Here is a 24,652-nt window from a genome sequence, read left to right as displayed (position 1 = left end):
GTGTGAGGGAATTGGAAGCGCTCAGGGAAGAGGGAGGAGGGAGAGTAAGAGATATGGGTAGCTAGAGTGGTCCCTGAAGATGTGGAGGAAGTTCAGGTTCTCAGTGGAGAACCTAGCGGTGGTGTGGAATGAAAAGCTCTTGATTTAGGGTCCTTGGAGCCTCTCTCTTTAGGGCTGCTGGCCATGGCAGACTTGTCCTAACCCTAGTCCTGCTGGTGACTTCGGGTAGAAATGCAGTAAATGAGCAGTTGGGGTGGATCTGCCCTCCCCTGCCCACCAGGCGGCAGAACAGACTCCCAAGGGAAGGAGATCTGTAAACACCAGGGGAGGCTGCTACTGGCGAGGGCTTCTGGGGAACAAATCCTGCCAGATGAACTTGATTGCTTTTTTTGATCAAATTACAAAGTTGGTGGAGAAGCAGCAGATGTAGTCTGTCCTGGGCAGAGGGAGATGATGCCTCAGGGTCTAGAAATCTCAGGGGTCTGCGCAGAAGCCGCAGTGCCTGAGTGTGTGAGGAGCCTAAGGCATGGGTCCTAGAGCCTCACGGTGGTGAAGAGTCTGCTGTGTGCCTAAGACTGGGGAACCAGGGCCCGTCTTTAACACTTGGGCTGTACATCTCTGAAGCTGGTTGTTGGGTGCTCGCCAAGCTTACCTCATCTGATAGGTGTAGGCCCAGCAGTGTGTGAAGTGTGAGGTGACTTGGTCTGGTTAATACAGAGGTCAGATCCTGGAGAGCTTCAGGGTGCAGCATAGTGACAGAGGTTATACGACTCAGGGACAGTAATTAGGGCTGAGCAATAGGACGCCCAAGACAGATGCCCTGGGGAAGATGCCGTCTTGGGGTATTACTAGGTCAAGGTAATAGATGTCCCAAGCACCCAGCAGCTTTAGAATTCCAGAGAGATGACGGTGGGCTTCTGGCCTGCTGGTGGCTGTTCTGGGACCTGTTCCACGGGGCTATGTCTGCCTCCCGGCCTGGGTGTCTGTCCTATTACCAAGGCTTGTCGTCTCCCACCCGGCTCCATTTCCTGTCTCGTACTGTTCATGTACCTTGGCTGTAAAGTCGATTCGTTTATGTTCTTTCCATCGGGTACCTTGAGTCCAAAGCAGTGGTTGTCATAGAGACATGTGGGTGGTCAGATGCCCTCCTCCTCTGGGATTGGGGCTGGGGGGGGCGACAACGGTAGTTGGGTTCTCTGGCAGACATGCTCTGACTAAGAGTGGAAGGCGCAGGCAGGAATGAGATGACGATGGGTATCTCCCTGTGCCCACACAGCCTGGCCCTGGTGTGTCAGAAGTGTGGCTGATACCTGGTGTCTCCGGTTGATTGCCCAGCGCTTTGCTTTGCTCACCACCAATGTCTTCTGGTCCAGGAGTGAGAGAGGGACAGGAAGCTGAGAGCTGACAAGGACCTGAAGGTAGCTGTATGGTGACTAGAGGCACCAACCGTAGGCTCTTGGTTTCTGCTGCTTCCATATCCACCTGAATTTCCCAGGCTCTGGCGTAGTGCCCCTGTCTTTCCCTTCCTCATAGCCTTTCTACCTCTCATCCTGTCTTTCCAAACTTGTGTCTTCCTGTCCTTTCCCTACTTGAACTGGATGAGATTTAATTTCTTTGCTTTTCTTTTCAACTTGAGAATTCTTGGATAAGATCATGTGTATCAGGCAGCAGCTCCCCCACTTGAGAGATGGTTATGCCAAAACTGAGGCTTTGGCTTACGTACCAGGTTAACTTTGGGACAGAGACTCGTGGCGGCTGGTGGATGTGCTCAGACGCCAAAAAGAGGGGTCAGGAATGTAGAGGCGCCATTGCTATTTGGAGGTGGGAGAGTGGGAGGGAGGGTATACTGTTAGAGACGGTATGCTGGTCTGACCCATAGGGCTTGGGTCAAGGTCCACACTGGGCTGGTACCCATGGGCTTCAGGAGTGAAAACCATGGCTTCCTTGCAGCCTCTCAGTTTACGCTGTATATTTTATAAAGGTGCTGTAGCTGGGGCTGGGTTTCACTTGCTGCTGTCTGTCTGTCTAGGGCTCTGCAGGTGTTGAATTTCTGTGTTTGGGAATGTCATTGCCCCACTAGGGTCACCTATGTGAAGGTCTGAAGAGGCTTGCTGCGTCTGCTGGGGTCCCTTGATGGTTTGCAGCCTTGATGATTTTCTTTGCTATAAGCCGAGAGGGCAAAGAACTGCATTTCCTTGTTGGCCATAATGAGGTGGCCCAAGAGGCCCTAGAGAGAGGCAACTTAGTGTTCTGGGGTGTCACGTCTGGATAGGAAGCTTTCTTGTCATTGTTGCCTCTGAAGCTGACGTTGGTGGCCGAGTTACCAGGTGTGCACTGAGCATTTTGATTTTTATCTGCACACAGACCTGTCCACACAGGCGCTGGAAGTCAGGCAGCACCATTGATGTTGCTTCAGTGAAGTGATGGGTAGGGAGTTGGGACTCTGAGAGGAGAGCCCATGGTTCTAAGCTCAGCTCCACTAGGCTGAAGGAGGCATTTAAAATAGGATGCAGGATCTAGTGGGCCAGGTGATGGCAATGATAAATTGTTATTTTAAGATTTAAGAGCACCCCCCCCCAAAGAGCCTGAGCCCTTATGTCTTTTTTTTATTTTTAAATCTTCATATTCCCTTCTTATCTTTATTCATATTCATACAGATTTTCACCTCATGGAGCGTAACATTTTATATCCTGCTTTCTTCGCTTATATCCAAAGCCTTTTCCCCATAGTGCTACAGTTGAAGGGCAGCAAGTGGTCCTTTCTGGTTTCTCCATATCTTAGGATTTATCGTTGGAGCATCATAAGAAACCTCTGTATTTGGATTATTTATCTGGATTCCAGATCCTTTGACTGAAATTGATACCAGAGTGATGCCCTTGGCCTTAGGAGGGATGCGGCCAGAAAGTGTTATGAAATCTGTTACAGCATCTGCTTTGTTTGTTTGTTTGTCTGTGTGCCTCATGTGAAGAAATAAGCCCTCCTCTTCATGCGGACCTGAGAAGTGAGCGAAAAGACCTTGTTTTTTATTTGCTTTTCTGTAGGCAGGCCCCAGCAAAGTACATGACATACACTGAGCAATACATAAAAATGAATGGATTCAGAGGGCTGGATAACCAGCAAGGTTGCACTTTGGTTTTAGCCACCAGGGAACTCAAGAGTCAGGTTGCTGGAGCCCTTGGACCCTGGTGCTGGCTTGGGTTCCCCCATTTATATCCAGGGAGCCAGGCTGCTTTGGAGAGAATGGATGAGGATAAAGACTTGTGCTTGGGGCATAGAACAGTAGTTTATGACTCCTCCTTTCTCGTCATTAATGGCCTTGAAGGACCACTTCTGGGACTTCCTCTAAGTAGTGACTTTCAATTTCAGTGCCACTGAAGCTCACTTTGAGTACTGGTTAAAACAGCAGCTTCTTGGCTTCCATCCACAAAAAATGCTGCTTTAAGAGTGAGGTCTGGGGTATCACCTGGAATCTGCTTTTTTCTTTCTTTCTTTCTTTCTTTCTTTCTTTCTTTCTTTCTTTCTTTCTTTCTTTTTGGTTTTTCGAGACAGGGTCTCTCTGTGTTAGCCTTGGCTGTCCTGGAGTCGCTTTATAGGCCAGGCTGGCCTCGAACTCGCAAGGATTTGCCTGCCTCTGTCTCCCGAGTGCTGGGATTAAAGGCGTTCGCCATCATGCCCGGCTTTTGGAATCTGCATTTTTAACACACACTTCAGGTAATCTGTGAGCCACTTTTTAAGAAACGGGTAGATGCTGCTTGTGGTGGCACAGGCCATTGTTCCCAGTACTCTAGAGACTGAGGCAGGACGATTGCCACAAGTTCAAGGCCAGCCTACGATACATAGCATGACCCTGTTTCAAAGCAGACAAAAAAAGAAAACCCCAGCGCAGGAGATATGCCACAGTCGTTCGCCAGGCATACCTTTGCCCGTCCTCCTGCAGGTGGTGTCTCAGGCCCACTCTGCTGTCATACGGCCATCTGCGAACATGCGCTGATCTGTGACTAGGGGCCTCGTTTTATGTCCCCCGTTGGGGATGTCACTTTGTGTCTGAGGCTGTGGCAGGCTGAGTGGCTAATGTTGTGGCATGTTGGCTACCAGAAGGGTAAAGGCTGTCCCTTTCTGGGTCCAGCTGGCCCTAGGGAATGAAATGGGATCCCCTTGAATGGTGCCAGCTGAAAGTCCCCACCCCCTTGGTGTTGGCCTGAGTAGCCCCCATGACATTTGTGTCCCCTGTGGTATCTCCAAGTAAGACTTTCCTGTTAAGGATCTGTGTGAAGTAAGGGGAGGAGAAGACAGGATGGTGTTGGAATGGAAAGAGCAGTCTGAAGGGGCTCTGCGGCCCTGGACCTCTGGGACTCGAGGGGAGATTTAGGAGGTTCAGTGTGAAAGCAAACTTTTTTCAGTTAAGGTCAAAATAGGCTGGGATTTCTAGACACAAAGAAATAGTTTCCTAGACATAAGTGACTGAACTCCTCTGTCCTCTTCCCCACCCTGCGTGAGGGAGTAGGGTGGAGGTGCCAAGGCTTTTGCTTGGATACTTTGATCATACAGTCCTGGTGTGAGATGTGAATTATAGAACACTGACCTGTCACCTTGTCCTCCACCCCCCCCCCCCACAAGGAACTGGGGTGCTGCATTGGGTGGGGAGGGAGGTTAAAATGTGTCCTATTCTGCAAAAGAAGACCCTGATTTTCTTCCTGCTGTTTGTCATCATCTGCTTGTCAGAAGCTGTGCTGAAACCCTAGAGGGCAGCGACTGGGCCCATTCTTTGCTGAGGCTGGAGCAGGGAAGGGAAGGGTTTGGTGTGACCAGCTCTTCCCCCCACCCTCCGGATCTCCATACTTGCTACTTTCTGAATAGCTTTGGCAGCCAGACAGGAGCTGATCCCATGGGTGCCAGAGGGTGGTGACAGAAAGAGATAGGTACTTTGCGCTTCTTGAGTGTCTCTGGAGAGGCCCTTGTCACCTGCACACGGCCAGTCAAATGTTTCCTTGTGGAAACTGAGGCATAAAAGATTTGTTCTGAGTTTGTTTTGAGCTTTAGATGCATACCCAGTTTTCCTGATGTGTAAACCCCAGCATCTTCAGAGTGGTCTGTGAATCCCCTTGAGCTTTTTCTCCTCTGCAGCGTGTTCGTTACCCATCCCACCCCCACCTCTCTCATGCTTTCTCTTTTTCTTTCTTTCAAGACAGGTCTCATGTAGCCCAGGCTGGCCTCAGCCTCCCTATGATGCTAAGCATGACCTTGAACTCCTAACCTTCCTGCCTCCACCTCCCTAGTACTAGGGTTATATCCTTGTAAACGCAGCTTCTGGTCCCCTGTTCCGTGATGAATGTTGGTGTCATCCCACAGCTCTCCATCCAGCACCACAGATAACTTAAGCCCAACAGAACAAACCTCTCCTTACTGCCTCAGTCTTCTGTACCCACATTTTTGGTTTTTTGCACTCGGGTTGGGGCGTGTCTGGCCACTCCTCACACACACACATCATTTCTACTTCCTGGGCCCGATCACCATCAGCAACAACAGATTCCCATCTGCTCCCTACTCCTTTCCTCCCTCTCTTTACCCTCCCCCTCTCTTGCTGCTGCCCTGGGAGGAGCTATTTTTAGGGGCGGCTTCCTGGGATGTTTTACTTGGGGCTGGTTACCATGAAGGAAATGTCACCAAAACAGTGGGCAAAGGTGAGGGGCACTCACTAGGGGCGCGGGGCTGACCCCATTTTGACCCTTACAAGTAGCCAGAGCGTCCACAGGCAGAGCCTTGCCTTCTTGGGGCTTGCTAGTGACCCCATGGGGATTTTCTCCGTCAAAGCTGGCTTGGGGTTTGAACCTTAAGGCGCGTCTTGGCGCCTCTTGCCTTCCCCTCCTTAGTTAGCCTTTTCTTGTCTTGAGAGCCAGAGGCCCCAGTGAGGCTCAGGACTTTCTGTTGTTTGATTGGAATCATTCAAGTAAAAAGGCAGGGTATTTGTATGTGGTTATGAAGGAATTAGAAGACTCTGCTTACTTGCTAGACCCACTTTGCCTTTACCTGGACCTTCTCTGCACCTTCAAAGAGAAAGGGATAAGGCATCATGGTGTCAGGGGGCGGTCAGTGGCAGTCTCACTTACTGGTGCCCAAGGGTTAAAGCTGTGTATAAACAGGAAGGGAAGGTGGGTTATGACAGGACGGCCCTGTGGTGCTGTGTTTCTGCTCCTCAGACACGGAGGACTCTGCAGGGGGTCAGCTGTTTGTGAAGGGACTGTGGAGGCACTCAGGAGGCCAATGAGATGTCGCCACCTTCATCTCCATCAGAAATCAGTGGGGCCGCTGGGGGCACCTCACAGCTGATGCTGAGGTCACAGGCACAGGGAAAGATGTCATTGAGATTAGAACTCAGGAAGTCTTTATAGCCACAATATGGCCATGTGTCCATTCCTGCTCACAGAAGGTTGTAGCTCATGTGACAACACAACTTTTTTTTTTAACCCTAGTTTTTCGAGACAGGGTTTCTCTGTGTAGCCTTGGCTGTCCTGCACTTGCTTTGTAGACCAGGCTGGCCTCAAATTCACAAAGATCCACCTGCCTCTGCCTCCGAGTGCTGGGATTAAAGGTGTGCGCCACCACCACCCCCTGCCAACAACAGGACTCTTATCTGAAGCTAATGCTGGTTTTTGTGGTTCTAGATAAATGTTGCTAAATCAGTGTGCAGGGCCATGGAGAATCAGTGGCCAGTGTTCCTGGTCTTCCAGTTCTTGAGTAGGCTTGTCTTGGCTGGAAGGAAGAGGCAGCTGTGGGGTTCTGTGTGCCCCTTGCTGTTTGCTGTTCCACTTGCCTCACCACCTGAGAACTCAGCTCCTCCTTCCCTTGCAATATCCGGTCACTCCTTGCTGCCCTACCTGCGGAACTGTGGTGTCCTAGACCAAGTCCTGAAGCACCTGGGCCGGAGGCTGAAGAGGCTGCATTTCCAGTTGTCCCTGTTTCCCAGCGCCTGGCTCTGCGCTAAGTAGACTGCTGGGGAAAGCCCAGACAGGAGCAGGAGGGCTGCAACAGGCTCCTAATAAGGCTGCTTCTGCTTTCTGAGCTTGATGCCACCTCTTGCAATTGAGGGAGAAAACTTTGCAGCTAGGCTGAAGGCCTGCAGGGTGGGTCTCCATGGCAGTAGCACACAGGCGGGCAGGAAGTGGCCCTGTGCAAAGCGGGAAGTGGCTGTTGTCAAACAGGAAGGGGGGGCTGGGCTGTGGGGTGGGAGGAGCCCTACAGAAAGGTGGGCGGGAGCAGGGTCAGCTAGAGAAGGTCCGAGTTACTCTGAAGTGTAGTCACTGACAAAAGGAAGGAGGCTGGCTTTGTGGCAAGAATACTTGCTGGCTTGTCCTTTCCTTGAGATGCCAAGCCTAGGCCTGGTCCCACCTCCATGGACCAGAAGAGCTCGATGGCTTCACCCCTTTTAGTGTTGAGGATGCTGTGTTCATGAAAGAAGGGTACTCTACAAGTCACTCTCTGTCCTATGTAGAAGACTCTTTCTCATCAGTCCTGAGTAGACTGTAGACCAGGAGGGATGGGGAGAAAGAGATAGGGCATAACCACTGGGGAGGCCAGGCTGTGCATGCTGGAGGGGAGTGTGGTAGGCACAAACCACATGGCTCACTAAACAGAGAGCTTTGGGATGGCAGGATGCCATGGCCAGCAAGACCGAGGAAGAGGAGGCGTTTTGTGGTCAAGCACTCCCTGGGCTGGCGCTCTCTCTGTGTGCCCCTCTTGCTTTCTTCTGTAGCCTGTAGACAGGCACAGGCTTCAAGCACCCCTGGGTGCAATTGGAGAATCTCGCCGAAACCCTAAGACCAAGTCAGAGGCTTCGCCTGGGGTATACAGATTCAGGGTCTGCCCAGGTGAAGGGAGAGCAGATCTGGCTCTTGTGTCTTCTCTGACAGTATGTACGAGCACAGGAGCTGGGCATGATGGCTCCATAGTTAAATGGCTGCCATGCAAGTGTGAGGACAAGAGTTCGGATCTCCAGGAACACATTCATGGAAATGCTGACCCACCCACCGGTAATTCTAGCCTCTGCTGAAGACAGAGATAGGGAATCCCCAGAGCAGGCTAGCTGAAAGACTAGCCAAACCTACAAGCTTTGGAAGATTTGATTGAGAGATCCTTCCTTAGCAGATAAAGAGTAGCCCGCAGGGCAGTGGTGGCGCATGCCGTTAATCCCAGAGTTCTGAGTTCAAGGCTCAAGTGAGTTTCAGGACAGCAGGGCTATGTAGAGAATCCGTGTGTGTGTGTGTGTGTGTGTGTGTGTGTGTGTGTGTCAGAGACAGACAGACACACTCACTTCAGGCTTTCTTCATACGCGTGCACATATAACCATATGCGTGCAAAACGCACAAAGAGGAAAGAAAAGCCGTGGGCACAAGCCAGTGCAGGAGACCTTTCCCTCTTTATCACCAGATCCTTGGGAAGAGAACTCTAGGCACTCCACCTTATTACTTCATTTAAAGCTCAGGCATTGCCATTCCTGTTGTGGAAGTGTGAAGCTAGAGACTGGGCTGTGGCTCGGTTGGCAGGGTGCATGTGGAGCAAGCACTAGGCCCCAGTTAGATCCCAGGCACGTCAGTGAGGTGTGGTGGGACCTTTAATACCAGGACCTAAGAGGCAGGAACAGGGGGATCGGAAGTTCAAGGACATATTTTGTTACATACCAAGTTCAAGAACGGCCTGAACCGTGGATGGGTGGATGGATGGATGGATGGATGGATGAAACTGGCTTGTTTACCTCCTTTGGGTCATAGTCAGATGTCATATCTCCTTGCTTCCCCTGCACACCTTACTTAAACTTAACACTCTCTTCCCTGCTTTGTCTGCGTATGGAGAACTTCAACACCAGTGAGTTTCTTGAGTCTGCACCCCTCCCATTTAGTGACACCATTGTTTTCCAGCGTTCGGAGCAGTGCCTCTCACAGTGACCGACCCAATACATACTTTTTGAAGGCTCGGATGAGGCTCGAGCGCATTTAATAATTTGGTGCAGCAGCAGCCCTTCCCAAACCAATGTGTTAATTGCTCTGGCTTGTGGCTTAGAGTCAGAATGAAGCCCAGAGCACGGCTCTGGGGTTTCCAGACACACAAGCCTTGCCAAGAGAGCAAAGCTTGGCTCCTTGGAGTTAGGCTTGAACGACGTGGGAAGATGAGCTCTCTGGACCTTAGGCAAGCCCCCTCAAGGAGCTGAGAGCCTCTTGTCTTCTCTCTGCTCTGAGTCACTGGTGAAGCCAGAGCACCCGTCCTTATTTTTAGTACTGCCACTGTTGTGGGGCACTAAGAGACTTAGGAGAGGAGATAAACATTAATCTTCTGGGCCTCCCCTCAGCTGCCACCTCTGCATCACAAGATGCTCTTCTCCCACACCTGCCCAAGAGCCCTAGGTCAAGGGGCGGTGAGGTGAGAGTGGTCAGAGATAGGGCGGGTAGACCTGCAGCTGGGAGGGCTGGGAGAAAATGGGGGTTTGCCTTGTCATAGGGCCAGATATATGGGAGGAGCAAGCCCACCACCCAACAAGCAAATTTATTGCTGCTTCCTTGAGTGTTTCAGTTGGTGGAAGTCTTCAGCCATGTTGTTCTACCTGAGACCAAAGGACGTCTTTCTGCCTGGCACCAAGGGATACCATGAAATGCTGGGAATTGGGAGTTATCTAGGATTTTCCTGGCTAAATCCTAGTTGTTGGTCATGCCGAACTTGAAGGTGACAAGAAAGGCCTGGGCAGCTAGGGTGGATTAGCTGGTGGTGGGGACTAGGCTCTGCCTGGCTCCACCTCTTCACAAAGTCGAGCTCTTGCTAGAGGGAAGACTTAGGATAAGCTGATGATGCTTGGAAAACATGAGGGAATTCCTTCTTGACTGTCATCTTCGTATAACCCAAGAGTGTCAGGCCAGCATTTGATTCCTTTCCTCTTGATGGACCTTAAGTTACTCAACTTCTCTGGGCTTTAGTTTTACCTTCTACAAAATTGAAGTAACCAAGCTGTGCATGGTGCTGTGCGCCTTAGATCCCAGCGCTTGGGAGGCGGAGGCAGGCCAGGCTACTCTGCAGCTTCAGGACAACCAAAGCTACACAGAGAGATTCTGTCTTGAAAAACAAAAGAAAACCAAACAAACAACTAATTGTACCCCCCACTTGGAGGGGGTTATAGGACACTTTAAAGAGATACTTTGTTATAGTGAGTAGAGGTGAGCCGGGGAAGAAACCCCTACAAGGAAGGCAGGGGGCTGTGAGTGTAGCTCAGAGGGTAGAGTTCTTCTTCTAGCATGTATGAGGCTGTGAATTCAATCCCTGGCACTGCATACGCCATGCATGGGCTATAATCACACTCAAGGGGCAGAGGTATGAGGATGAGGAGTTCAAGGTCATTGTCTTCAGCTACATAAGTGAGCTTGAGGCCAGCCTGGGCTACACAAGGCTCTGCTTTAATAACAGAGGCAGAGGGAGGAGTTGCTTAACCTGGATTCTGTACCCCAACACCTGGGATTCTTCAGTTGATTGTCACTTTTCTTCCTCCTGTCATGGCATAGCGGTGGTGAATGGGCAGTCTAAGCTGTGTCCCCTTCATCAGCTTTCTGACTGTATTACTTTGGGCAGGTTACTTTCTCTCTCTCTCTCTCTTTTTTTCTTTAATGGTTTTCAAGACAAGGTCTGTCTGTGTTACCCTTGGCTGTCCTGGACTTGCTTTGTAGACCGGGCTGGCCTGGAACTCACATGGATCCACCTGCCTCTGTCTCCCGAGTGCTGGCATTAAAGGCATGGTGGCGCCTAAATCCCTTATTTATGTAATAGAGCAAAACAGATCCCTGCACCACAGTTTCTGTTAGGACGAACTATTGAGAGTGCCTGACGCTGCCTGGCATTCAGTGAAGCTTAGTGAGTGGTGGGTGTTACTGAGTCCTGTTTACCTAGAGACTGCTAGCACGTACAGCATAGAGCCCTGGACCCCACTGAACAGCTTACGAACAGAAGGCAGCGGTGCTGAGTACAGTGTGAGCAGTCTCAGAATGCAGTGGCGGTGGGGAGAGGGCTGTAAGCGGAGAAAGCATGCCCTGCCGAGAAGAATGGGGAAGGCTTTGTGAAAGATGTGACTTTGGCCACATTCCAGCAGGTAGAGGTATGGGAGGCTGAGTGGAGGGAGAGGGTCCGAAGCCTCCTTGCTGGAGGCATCACTCTCTGTGTCCTTTGGAAGGGGTCAGCTCACTAGGATCTGAGGACCCATCAGGTTCTGGATATTTCTTTGAAGTAGTAATCTTAGGTCTGACTGCGGAGAAGCCAATTCCCGAAGTGGTGGGTAGCCAAGCCTATCCCAAAGAGGAGCAACGTGTGTGTCCTATAAAGAGGGCATCATAGTTGCGCCCATTTCCTATGGCTGTCCTATGCAGGGTGAGGGAAAGCATCTCTCGTGTGTATAGGGGACTTTAATCAATTTCACCAAGTACTGCTATTGTTCTATTGATCTTAAAATGTTTTCATTACACTTGTTTATTTGTGTGTGCATGTGTGTGCATATGCCATGACATGTGGGCGTGATTATGGATAAGAGACTAACCGTGGGAGTTGGTTTTCCCCTACTATGTGAGTTCCAGGGGAATCCAACTCAGGTCATCAGGCCTGGTGGCAAGAGCTTTTGCACCATCTCCCTGGCTCTACAGTTGGTATTATTTTACTTCATCAATACCTTGGTCACCCACATCGTCACTGTCAGCATCACCGTGTTTCAGAGTTGTTGTAAGGACCACATAAGAGAATCCATGCAGAACTAGCGTGGTGACTGCTGCGTGTCAGACTCAGTTCACGGCCGCTTAGCCTTCCGGTATCTTTGGTTCGGCTCTCTCCCTTTGCAGTTGCCTGTGATCAGCTGTGATCCAAAGGCCTGCAAGATTCCAGAAATAAGCAACTAATAAATTTTAAATTGCATGTTGTCTGAGTGACGTGGTAGAACTCCTTGCCATCCTGCTGCTTCCCACTCAGGACGTGACTCATCCCCATATCCACACAGCACACGCTGCTTGCCCGTTAGTCACTTAGTGGCCTTCGTGGTTGGTTATCAGATTGATCCGCAGTTGTAGTGCCGCAGTGTGTGCTCCCCCCATCCCCCTCCCCACCCCTGTTTCTTGCACTGCTTCTTCTGCCTCCGCCTCTGAAGAACTGGGGTTACAGGTGTGCGCGAACACCTGTCTCAGTTGTGGGTTTTGTTTACTTTTTATAATACTAAGGATTGAAACCAGGACGCTGTACTTGTGCTTGGACAAGTTCTGTATCAATGAGCTGTATCCCCCAGCCCTTGGGTTTTGAGACACTCTCTCAATATGTAGCTTAGGGGCTGGAGAGATGGCTCAGTGGTTAAGAGCACCAACTGCTCTTCTGAAGGTCCTGAGTTCAATTCTCAGCAGCCACATGGTGGCTCACAACCATCTGTTGTACAATGCCCTCTTCTGGTGTGCATAAAGACAGTGTACTCAAAGACATAAAATAAATCTTTTTTTTTTTTTTTTTTTTTTTTTTTTGGTTTTTCGAGACAGGGTTTCTCTGTGTAACCTTGGCCATCCTGGACTCACTTTGTAGACCAGGCTGGCTTTGAACTCACAGCGATCCGCCTGCCTCTGCCTCCCGAGTGCTGGGATTAAAGGCGTGCGCCACCACGCCCAGCCTCATAAAATAAATCTTTAAAAATAAAATATGTAGCCTAGGCTGGCCTTGAACTGGCACTCTTCCTGCCTCTACTTCCTCAGTGCAGGAGCGACAGAGCCACCATACCTGCCTTTTCAGTGCTTTTATGTAGTGTCTGGAACTTCATGCAGATCCGATGAGGGTCTCCAAGTATCCCCTCAGGTGAGGGAGGTCTGTTGTCACTTTAACAGGAACTTGCCTCAGACTCAGACATCTGCCTGCCTCTGTCTCCCAGATGCTGAGATCTAAGGCGTGCGCCACCACCCCCACCCCCAAATTCTTAACACCTCAGCTCAGTGAAACACCTGTTGTAGAAGGAGGAGACCAAGGTTTAGCTGAAGACCTAGATTTTAAATTCTAGTGCGCCCTTCACTGGTTTACGGTGTTCAACCTCTCCAGCCTCATTTGTTCATCAGGAAAGGGCAGTGACTACTGTCTCCAGATTTGCTATGACTTGCTGTGTTAACTTAGAAATGGCCAAAAACGCCTAGATGGTGCCTAAGAATCAAAGGAATGTAAGTGACCGGGTAGCCAAAGCTAGAACGGGTGGCTAATGGCTTTTGTTGTCTTTTGTCTCTGTTTAGATCATCAGAAACTAGAACGAGAGGCCCGGATATGCCGACTTCTGAAACATCCAAACATTGGTGAGTGTCCAGCAGAGCCTGGGTGTGGTGCAGAGGACAGGGGCACAGAGGCTGGCTTTGTGAGCAGTTCCCTCTGGTCTCGGAGCTTCACCTGGTGTCTTCTTGCCTGAGTAGGATGACAACTGAGTGTCTCCTAGGCCATGGTGCCATCTCAGGGCTGAGGTGTGAGGCTTTTGAATTTGTCTCAGACTCTTTCTCTTTCCGTCTTTGGGCTGAAATCCAGAGTCCTCAGTGTGTGGGGTTCCGGGCCACCAGGCTGCCAGAGTCCCACACCAGAGGCCATCCATAGCCTTCATGAAAGGCTCAGGATTTTGTTCCTGAACCTAAAAGAGTTTTGTCCCTGTCGCAGTGTCCTGCACACTCTGGGGGTTTCCATGGCACTCCTGTTTGTGTTCCGAAGACCCAGGGGAGCAAGCTGCCTGTCTGCCTGGCTTCTCTGAACAGGGAATGGCAAGTGCTGCTTAGATGCGGGAGGAGAAAAACTTGAGAGGATCTTTCCCCGCTCCCACCCTGACTGGGGTACAAGAGCACATTGTTGGTTGTTCTGAAGCCTGAGGAGGCTCGCCTACCACAGCCCACTCTGCCTCAGCCTTACATTGTTCAGCTGAAGCAGTCTTTGCCAAAAGTGTTGGCCCTGATCTGTTGCTCCTCACAGAAGGGACAGAATCTGGGCTGGCTGCAGTGTTTGCGCAGAAACCCAGGGTTGTCTTGAGGCAAGGAGCATCTCCTAGGTTTTCCTGAAATCCCTGAGTCATCACAATAGACAACACGCGTTCTCCTCAGCCATGGCCTAAATATCAAGGCTCCCACAGTGCCCCGGAGGCTGCCTGCTTAGCTCTTGGTGGCCAGGGCTGAAGAAGGGTGATGCTGCCTCTGAGAGCTACCCAGCCTCTGTCTCTCCAGATCTCAGGGCTCAGTGTGAGCGCTTATGTGGAGGAGCTGAGGTCAAGCTCCAGCCCACTGAGAGGGGAGCAGCCTGAGGTAACAAGAACTCCAGCCATGCAGGGCTTTGTAGATCAAAATCAGAACTTGGATCACACCCGGAGCTGATTGGCATAGCCAGTGTTCTGCTTCGCCTAGTGCAGCTGTGTTCTGCACCACCAGTGTCCCTTAGCCTGGGAATCTTGTTGGCCTTAGAGCTGCTGGTGTTCCTGGGGTCCTCTGAGGTTTTAGACTTTCACCTGAAAAATACAGTGAGGACCAATACGTTGCCATCCATGGATAAGAGAAGGCGACAAAGAGAAACACCTAAAACAACAGTCACAAAATGAGGCATGATCAGTCACAAAATTTGGTTAGTTCAGTGATGTAAGAGGATTTTTAGCCAGGCATGGTGGCACACGCTTTTAATCCCAGCACTCGGGAGGCAGAGGCAAGTGGATCACTGTGAGTTCGAGGCCAGCCTAGTCTACAAAGCGAGTCCAGAACAGCCAAGGCTACACAGAGAAACCCTGTCTTGAAAAACAAACAAACAAAAAACAACAACAAAATATTTTTATTATTTGCTGTGCATTCCAGGCCTGCAGCTATATAATAAGACCTGGCTCAAAACAAAATGAAACAAAAAGCAAATAAAGCTACCTACTAGCTTAGGCAATAACTTCCCTTTGTGTTTCCTGTGGTTGGCTCAGATAGAAACGATCAATGGGGTGGAGGAGAACAGAGAGGCTGGGGTCACTGAGAGGAGGCTAGCCTGCCTCTGTGTTTCATCTGTGACCATGAGAAATCAACCAGAAGGGCAGAAGTAGGGTCCTGGCCTAAAAATACTTTAGCCTTCCTTTTATTATCCATAGAAATAAGTATATCTAGTCTGTGACCTCTCGCTTTACATGGTTTTGGTATCCTTTCCCATCTGCCCTTAGCTCAGGGTAAAGGCCGAGGGAGGACCCATGCCTTTCATGTGTCTATACTATGGGCAAGCTGTAAAACCCAGGGAAAGCAAGCATGGTAAGGTCACTTGGGTATCAGACTGCCAAAACCTGTGCCTCCATTTTATGACTGCTCATGTGTCCTGAGGGATGTGTTGGTCTGAGGACCAGTTCCAAGGTTAAGAGTAGGCAGAGAGAAGAGCAAGCCAGGACTGTGTTCTGAGAGCATGTCTGCCTGGACTCCTCTGGCTTCTGTGGGAACCAGGAATCCTGGAGATGTGGCTGAGCTCTGTGTCCAGGAGGCAGGTGTTGCCATGGATCCCAACCTGGCTTGTGGCTAGGAGACCGAGTGTGCCCCTAACTCAACTGTTCCTCGCGCCACTGCTGTGTACTTTTAAGCTATGGCCTTTTTGGTTTTGGCCTTTTAAACTTCATGCCAAAGGGAGAGAAGCAGACTGCGCCTTGCACAATTGAAAAGGCTGAGAGCAGCGATCAGATCTTCAGCCTCTGGCTGCTGTCAGACTTGGTAGGGCTGAGACGCATGAGTCCATGGTACGAGGAGCCAGGCAGTCGCAGTTTCCCCCAGTTCGTGTTCTGTGCTGAGTTAAGAGCCCTAACATAAATTGTGGGCTTCGGGTAATGGTGTGTCACTGTAGGTCTGTCGCCTATAGCGAACCCTGGTGTGTGGGGTGGTTCATAGTGAAGAATCTGTGGAGGGGTCAGGGCCATACGAACCTTCTGTTCAGTTTTGCTGTGAACCCAGTACTGTTACCCAAAAACAAAACAAAAAAACAGTTAATTAAAACCAAGCAAGTATAATGCCTGTTGGAGATAAGTAAGGTGCACTGCTGAACTCAGAGCACCAGTAGAGTGGCTGGCTGTGGGGAGTCAAGCTGGCTAGTGCCGAGAGTCTGAAGTCTGAATGGAGTGCGAGCTACCTGTGATCTGCTTGCTCTCTGCTCTAAATCCCTCTAATGAATAGACTCTGTCTTCTTTCGTGCTGAGTTTCGATCACAGCCTAGCGCTTGTGGTTTAAAGCAGCGCTACTCGAACTTTTATGTGCTTATGAATCAGCCAGGGATCCTGTCAAAATTCAGATCCTGATTCAGTAGGTCTGGGGGGAGGAGCTGAGATTTCCCCTCAGCTTCAAGGTGTCCAGGTGGTGTTAATGCTGCTTCCCTCTGTGGTCCATAGGTGTGTGACCTTGCAGTCAGGTTCGCTGGGTTTTGGGTTTCTGAGTTCCTGTTTAGAAGCTGTGACCCTAGCAAGTTGTTTAACCTGTGTATGCCTTCGTACTTTCTCCTATGCGCCCCTTCATGGAGTTGGCAGAGGGTTCTGAAAGTGAGACACTGGGAAATATCATAAACATGAAAGCAGAGATTCTGAATCCAGCTCCCCCACGCCCTGCCCCAGCTCAGCTGATAAATTATTCAAGCCTGGCTGCAGGACCCATTCAGCTGATAGTAAATGTAGCAAAAGCAGTTGGAAAAAAAAAAAAAAAAGGAAAAAAGAAGAAGAAGCAGCATTGAGTTATAACTGAGCTTGTCCTAAATCCTTCCCCTATGTTGGAAGGGCTGAGACTTGCCACAGCTGGCCTTTGGGGGACAGACTTAGTTCTGTCTGGGATCCCTGTAGTAACAGCTCCATTCCTGCTGTTTTATTATTAAGGGCATCTTAAAAGCCGACCTTATTTTACTTGTGTGTGTGTGTGTGTGTGTGTGTGTGTGTGTGTGTGTGTGTGAGTGATGTGAATGCAGGTGTCCTCAGAGGCTTGAGGCATTGGATGCCCTGGAGATGGAGTTACAGGCAGTTGTGAGCTGCCCGGTATGGGTGTGAGGACCAAACCTGGATCCCCTGTAGTGTGGTAGGCACTCTTGACTGCTGAGCCATCTCTCTAGCCCCAGTTATAGACATCTTTATCAGGGATACTTTTTCAGTGTTGCTGTTTTGAAAAAGACTTCTAAAAGCATCAGGTTGCTGGTGGGTTTTGAAGAACTAGAAAATAGCTACTCACAGAAATTAGGTTGTAGATTCTTTGGCCCATGAGAGTATAAAATGTTGAGTGTAGCTTATTTAGGTCTTTTCCCCCCCTACTGATTTTAGAGGCTTGTTTATTTAGGTTGATTGCTGAAGTGCAGTCATGGTTTAGGCTGCTTCTACCAGATCTTCCAGTCTGTAGACTTGGTTTGGTCCTCTTGGCCTTCATGGCTTGTAATTATTGTGAAGTGGGCTGGGTGTCAGGTGACATTTTTTAATGTGTCCGTAGTACCATTAGGTGACTAGTTACACATTTGTATAATTGCTAGTTAAAGCCTGCCTTCTTTACAGGGTAAGCTCTGTAGTGGCAGGGCCTGGCTTCTCCTCTTCACAGCCTTGTATATACAACAGTGTCTGCTTCAGGGTTAGGGTTAGGGTTAGGGCCTAACCTAATGAATATGTTGAACCAATTAGTGTGGCCAGAGCTGGTGAGGAAGGAATGGAACATCTTTACCTAAGAGGATGGACAAAGTGATTCTTTGTCATTCGGTGATACTAAGGACCTTGATGTTAATTTGCCGAGTTAGTTGCTTCAAGTTGTGCTATGTAGTGTGACTTTGAACTGTTTTCTTTTGGTACCTGTTTCCTCTCCCTTCAGGTAGGGTAGCTGTCTGATGGAGTTAAAGTGAGGATTCAGTAAAGTATTCTCATAAAATGGTTCACATGGACTGGGAATATAGCTCAGTTGGTACTGTGCTTGCCAGTCATGTACAGGACTCTGGGTTCAATTCCCAGCACTGCATCAACCAGGTGTGGTGGTGTATATGCCTATAATCCCAGCACCCAGGAGATGGAGGAGGCAGGAGGATCAGAAGTTCAAGGCTATCCTCAGCCACATAGTGAGTTCAAGGCCTGCCTTGGTTACATGAGACACTGTCTCAAAAAAGTAACACAAAAGTAACACAGTGGTTGGCACATAGGAACAGCTTCATTACATTTTAATCATTTTGATTTTAATCATCAAGAATCAGCTGTGTTTGACATGGCACGGTTAATTTTTCCCTTCCTTGTCCTTAGTTTCCTGTTAATTTTCTTTATACATTAAAAAGGAAAAAAAGAAAGACCGCAGTCTCCTTTGGAGCCCTTGTCTTGGCATGCCCGTGTCTTGCTTTGGGCTTACATCAGAGCCTTTGGGGCTGGGTGGCCTGGAAGGATTAGTTTTCTGCTCCTCTGCTAATCCCCACCCACCTGCACTCTGTGTGTGTGTGGCCTTCCTTCACAAGGGCAAAGGCCTGGGTGTCTGTGTCTCTGGCCCAGTTCTTAGGCCTGCAGTGTTGGGGGCTTGGGGAGTGGAGTTTTGGGAGGAGGTTGTCCAGGTGAGGCCTGCCCCAAGGCTCAAGGCCAAGCCCAGCAGGGCAGTGCACTTGGGCTCCCCTTGGGAGTGGTTGTTAGCGTCCTACCTGCTGTCCTGTCAGCTCAGCATCTTGATGCTGTTAGTCAGCTCCCTAATGAAGCTGGTCTTCGGCTTCTAGGACAGCTGATTTCCAGGGGATTATTTGTATTACACACTTTAATGCTTTTTAATAGCAAAATTTTAATTAAATGGAAAGTCCTTTTGGAAGCAAGGGAGCAGCCGCAGCAGGACTCAGAATGAGGCACTGCCTGAAAGCAGAGAAGTGAAATGAAGGGGGGTGAGGGAGCGCTTGGGGAGCCTGACCTGAGCCTGAGTTAGGTGGGTCGGAGGGCATCAGGAATCTGACTGTGGATCTTTCCTTCCACCCTAAAAGCTGTCCCCTGTGAGCACAGGCTAGAGAAGTGAGGGTTGCAGAACTACAGATGGGCAGTGCAGTTGTTAGCCCCGGATCTGCCCTCATTCCTGAAGTGAGGAGAGAGGGAGCTGTGGTGATGCCCAGTACCTTGTGGCAGCTTCCTGGCTTCCTCGGTTGTAGGGGACACAGAAGTGCATTATCCTTTAGAGGTGCTTTGGCACTGGAAAGGGCAGCGGTGTGGGCATGCCAAGGAAGTGGCACCATGATTTTTTTCTGCCCAAGCACCTCACCAGTTGCGTTGGTGTCAGGCCATCACTGAGATGCTCTGTGACTGCTGAAGATGGAGCAGAGCTCAGAGACAGGAAGGTAGTCCTGAAACCAAAGGTCTCCTGGCAGCCAGAGCACGTCCTGAGAGTGGTACTCAGGGCTGGCGTTTAACCCCGGGGTGGCTTTCTAGTTGGAGCTGGAGAGACCTCAGAAGACACCGGGTTGGTCTTCTGCCCGAGAGCTTTTGAGGCATGCGTTGAGGAGGGACTGCGTTTGCCAGCCTTCACCTGCAGCCTGTTCTCTTGGGCACATCTGTGGCACTGTTGTAGGTACATTTGTGAGCACCCTCTCTTTGGCTCTGTTGCTTGCTAGCCTAGTATGTGGGCTGCCCCACATTTCTTATAGGCTGTAGTTGAGTGGACCAGCTTTTGGTGTTCGAGACCCACTGGTCAGTAACTACTTAACCTTTGCCAAGGGGCTGAAGCCTGAGCCTCTGTGTTTCTTTTTTGTAGAACGGAAGTAGCAGTCATCCCAGGGCAGCGTAATAAACTCCTTGAACACCCTGTCCCTCCTAAACGCCATCACCTAGCCAAGGATCTGGTACACCATATTGCTCAAGATAATGCATACAGAATCAGTAGGGTATGACATTTGTCTACCCCAGGTTGGCACACAGAGTATACATTGAATAAGGAGTTATTGTGACAGGGAGTGTTGGTACATACCTGTAGTCCTAGTATTCCAGACAGTAAGGTGGGGAATTGCCACACGCTCCAGGCCAAGTGGGCTCCATAGCAATACTCTATCTCGAAAATAAGTAAGGTCTGAGCATAGTGGTATACCGCCCTTTTAATCCCAAAACTGAGAAGGCAGAGGCAGGCAGATCTCAGTTTGAGGCCAGTGTAATCTACGTCCCGCGCTCTAGGCCACCCAGGCCTATATAGTGGGATGCTGTCTCAGAAATAAGCGGTGTAGGTATGTAGACAAACAGAAAATGTGGCTCAGTAGATAGAACGTTTGCCTACATGCATGAAGTCCCGGACCCCCTGGCGTTACACTAACTAGACGTGGTGGCGTGTATCTGTAACTCTAGCATTGTGAGGTAGAGGCCGCAAGATCAGGAGGTTGAGGTCGTTCTCAGCTGCATATTGAGTCTGAGGTTATAGATACAGACCCTGGTTTAAAACAGTTACCATGTTGGTTGCCTGAGCATGTGTGTGCCCTGCTCAGCGTGTCTTTCTCGTGGGCTCTACCTTTCCCCAAGCCCTCCATCCTCCTGCTCCCATTAGCTCTTCTGACGGAGCTCCTGGGCTTCCCCATCTTGTCAGTGTATGTCCCTGTGCCCCACATCATGTCGTAGGTGCACCTTCTGTGGGACTAGTCCCTCTAGGGAGCTCTGGCTTTTCTCTGTCTGACTGATTTCTATCTCTTGCTTCAGTCTGCAGTGGAAACCAAGTGCTAGTCTCTTGGTGTGCCTGTGTACCCACGGCCTGACGGGTACTAGGCACGTTGCCACTTTTCCCTGCAGCATCTTCAGAAGCAAGCCCTATGAGGCTGACAGGATGGGGCTGGGTGGGGTTGCCACAGAGAATAGGATTTCTGAGTTCCTTTCTGCTAATCTCTGTTCCCATCTCCTCTCTTACAGTGCGCCTCCATGACAGTATTTCTGAAGAAGGGTTTCACTACCTCGTGTTTGACCTGTAAGTGCCACTTTCTGAGGGTATGGGGACCTTCCTCTCCAGCTGGCTGAAGATGAAAGCTTGGGAGAGGCTAAAATGGGCCTTCAGCCTCTGTTGAGGGTCCCTCCCCATTGCTTGAGGAAAAGGACTCATGGAGTTTCTAGGGGGATGAGTGTGCCTGCCCGAAGCCACTCCCGGAGCCCAGCACTCTGATTGTTCACTGTCTCCTAGAGCCAGGGCCCATGGGTGGCCTTGCTCCCTCCCTTCTGTTCTGTGCCTGCCTTGTGCAAATGTTTGTTTGTTTCTTGGTGTTTTCCTTACTAGTAGGAGAAATCAAATAGTGACTCTCTGCGTGTCCGTAAAAATTCTGGGAAGTTGGAGGTAGATTTTATGAGACATGACCTGCGGTCCACTGGTTTCTCTCCCACTTTAGTTGTTCTTGAGTGTCATAAGAGCGGCTCTTTACCTCCTGGGAAGCCTTGTCTGGTACTGTGGTGGTTGAATGTCTGTTGTCTGTGGTCTCCTTATTCTTCAGCTTAGCAGTAGGGTCTGCCCTTGCACTGCCGTCGGTCTTCAGTAAAGCTGTGACTTGGGGTATTGTTCTTAGATCTCTGTATGGTCATCACCATCTGGGTGTTAGCGATTCTCTTAGGTCATGGGAACAGAACCGTCCAGAAGGAGGGGAGAGCCCATTAGCCCATGGAGAAGCTCTGTGCCTTGGAAGGACTGAACATGCTCTGGGCTCCCAAAGTGTGCTGGGAGTTGGAATGGCTCTAAAAGCTGTTTTGCTGTGTGATTCTGTTACCTGCTGGAAGCTGGAGTCAGCCTGTGGAGCCCGGCCCCTGTGACCATGTCTTCTGTTGGTTACAGAGTTACTGGAGGGGAGTTGTTTGAAGACATTGTGGCCAGAGAGTACTACAGTGAAGCTGACGCCAGGTGAGAGAACCCTTGGTTGTCCTGAGTGAAGCCCTTTGCCCTGGCTAATTTGGGGAAGGAGGGGGGCGGTGGTTTACTTGAATAGTCTTTGGCCTCTGGTCTGGATAAGGGTCTGTAAAGTTGTGGTAGGTCTGCATTCTGTGCACAGTATAAGAAGTTAAAAATTGAAACCCCCAGATTAATCAAACCTCTTCAAGGTCTCCTTTTTTTCTATTGCCTTAAAAATACTTTTTTTAAAAATTGCATTATTATGTACTCACAAGTATGCCCAATGGCTCCTCTCTGCACCTCTTCCTTCTTTTGATAAATTCTAGAGTATACAAGGTCCTGACACAGGGGACTGGGTAATCAGAGACAGAGAAAGCATCTTTTTTTTTTTTTTTTTGTCCTGAAACTGGAGAGCTTCCTCAGAAGCTTTCAGCTTTTGTCACCTTGTCACTTTACCACCATTACCAGTTCAGCATGGGGAAGTGTTTTCTAGGTCCCATGGCTTAGTCCCTTCTTCCCCTCCCCCCCATCAAAGCCAGTGAGTGGCTCTTGAGTGACACAGCACAGTCCACCTGCATCACAGGGCTCAGGTGCTGGTGTGGCCTGCTTTGCCTACCTTAGCTCTTCCCCTGCCTACAGCTTATCTGGCTCATGCGGTGGCTCAGGCTGCCTGTAGAGAGTGGGGGAGTGCAGCTTCCTCACGAATTTCTCAACCTTGAACAGCCGATGTTTGCTGATCAACTTCAGATGCCTCAGCCTGGGGAAGAATTCTCAAGTGGAGAGATGAATTCCAGTGCCAGCGGGAGGACCAGGCTGTGGGTGGGAGGAGGCGGGGATAGCTCGGGGAGCTTGGGGGTGGGGGGGACTGTACCAGTGGGTTTGGCCTGGCTCTGCTGGGACACTTCGCACTTTTGCCATTTTTGGCCAGAAGGCTCTCCCTGCTAGCCGGGCTCTGTTCTAATTATACATTTCTGTGGAGACTCGCCTCTGCAGCTCAGTCTTAAAGTTCTTTTGGCAAACTCTTGGGCTCTATGCTGTGGGAGGCCTTGAGCCAGTCTCTAGGTCTTGTAACATTCACTACACCTTTGGTTGTCACAGGAGCCTTAGTACCAGATTTCAGAGAAACAAAGTGCAGGCCACTCGTGGCAGCACACCTGCCCTGCGCACCTGGTGGAGGCTGCTGACAGGGCGTCTTCTCTAGCCTCGTTGGGCCTGAATTTCAGCACAGATAATTTTTGTTATGAAGGTCTCTCCTATGCACAAAGAGAACGTAAAAGCATCCCTGAGCTTCTCCTTTTTCCAAGTTGTGCCAAACAGAATTATTTCCAGACATTGCCAGATGTCTCTTGGAGGGCACACTCACCCATACTTGGAAACTATTGCTCTGGGCCGCTCACACCTGCTACCAGGCTTTGACTCCAGGACTGGCAGGATTGTGTGCAAGATGGACGGTCTGCTCTAAGAAGCAGGACCGGAATGTGATTCTGACCTAGGCTGCCCTTTTCTGTGTAGAAGCATCAGAAATGCTTTGCAGACACCCTGTTTAGAGCCCTCTTAGTTGTTATTTCTGGGAAGGATCTGTGTGCTTGTCTTATCAAAGCCTTATGAGATGACAAACGTTAGAGCAGTTAATGTCTTAGGTAGTACAAGAAAACACCAGTCACTCAGGGGATGTTTGAATCAGTGAAGACGTGTGTCCATCCTTGCTCTCTTCCCAGGTTACGGGTAAGCAGCTCCTCTGAGAAAATGTTTGCTGCTGAGGAAACAGCTTTGGGGGTTCTCACATTCCTCAGGGGTATTTAGCATCTTTCATCTCTAGAAAACAAATTGGTTGTTCTGGACCTTTGTAGTCAGAATAAGCTGGAGTAGACGTCTATATTCTAGTCTCTGCCTTAATTAAGGCTTTGTCGGTCTGGGAAACCCACATAACTTTACCTGGGCCTCAGTTTCCCTCCCTGTGAAGTAAGTGTTGGTGAGGAGAAAAGGGAGCTCTTGGCTGAGTGGCATAGCACACCCATAATCCCAGCAGTCCTGAGGCCGAGGTCAAAGAATCATGAATTCAAGGCCAGGCTGCGTCACATAGCAGGTTGCAGGCAGCTGATGCTACATAGCAGAAAGGCTCTACCTCAAAACAGGAAGAGGAGAGGAGAAAAGAAGGCGAAAGGAACCTTCATACACTGTTGGTATTGTAAATTAGTATAGCCGTTTTTGGAAGACAGTATGGATGTTTCTCGGAAAAACTAAAAATAGAGCTACCATCTGATCCAGCAGTCCCACTACTGGATAAATACCCAACAGAATTAAAATCAGTATGTTAAAGAAATGTCTGCCCACCCACGTTCATTGCAACATTATTCACAATAACCAAGATATGGAAACAAACCAAGTGTCCATCAGCAGATGAATGGATTAAAAAAAGAATAGTGTATACTATTGAGCCTTGCAGAGGCCAGGAGATTCTGTCGTTTATGACAGGATAGGTGAACCTGGAGGACAGTGTGTTACGTGAAACAAGACAGGCACAGGAAGACAAATACCACATGATCTCACTTATATGTGGAATCTAAAAAAGATGATCTCATAGAGGTGAAGAGGAGTGGTGGCTAGCAGAATCCAGCGTGGGTGGGGGTGATGGGGAGAGGAGAGTTGGTGGTCAGATAGGAGGAATGGATTCCCACATCTTGTTGCACAGCAGGTGGCTATAGTTAGTCATGTTTTGTTTGTTTTGGTGTAGCCCGGGCTGTCCTGGAACTCAGTCTGTAGATCAGGCTGGCCTCAACCTCAGCAATCTGCCTGCCTCTTCCTACCAGCTGCTGGTATTAAAGGCATGTGCCACCTACACT

General features: G+C 49.8%; 1 protein-coding gene across 18 annotated transcripts in view; it reads left to right on the top strand.

Annotated features, from left to right (window-relative positions):
* Camk2g (calcium/calmodulin dependent protein kinase II gamma) overlaps window positions 1–24,652 on the top strand; it is a 57,156-nt gene that overhangs the window by 1,701 nt on the left and 30,803 nt on the right. For all 18 annotated transcript variants that reach the window (XR_007830387.1, XM_051142809.1, XM_051142782.1 and 15 more), the window contains exons 3-5: window positions 13,266–13,325; window positions 20,852–20,906; window positions 21,756–21,821. Coding sequence is in view for 17 of the 18 variants with exons in the window: in XM_051142809.1 (XP_050998766.1) it covers window positions 13,266–13,325; window positions 20,852–20,906; window positions 21,756–21,821 (181 nt within the window). In the remaining variant the exon portion in view is untranslated. The remainder of the gene's footprint in view (window positions 1–13,265; window positions 13,326–20,851; window positions 20,907–21,755; window positions 21,822–24,652) is intronic.

Source organism: Acomys russatus, chromosome 3 (genome assembly GCF_903995435.1).
Source record: "Acomys russatus chromosome 3, mAcoRus1.1, whole genome shotgun sequence".
NCBI classification, from domain to species: Eukaryota; Metazoa; Chordata; class Mammalia; order Rodentia; family Muridae; genus Acomys; species Acomys russatus.
This window is presented reverse-complemented; position numbering and strand designations above follow the sequence as displayed.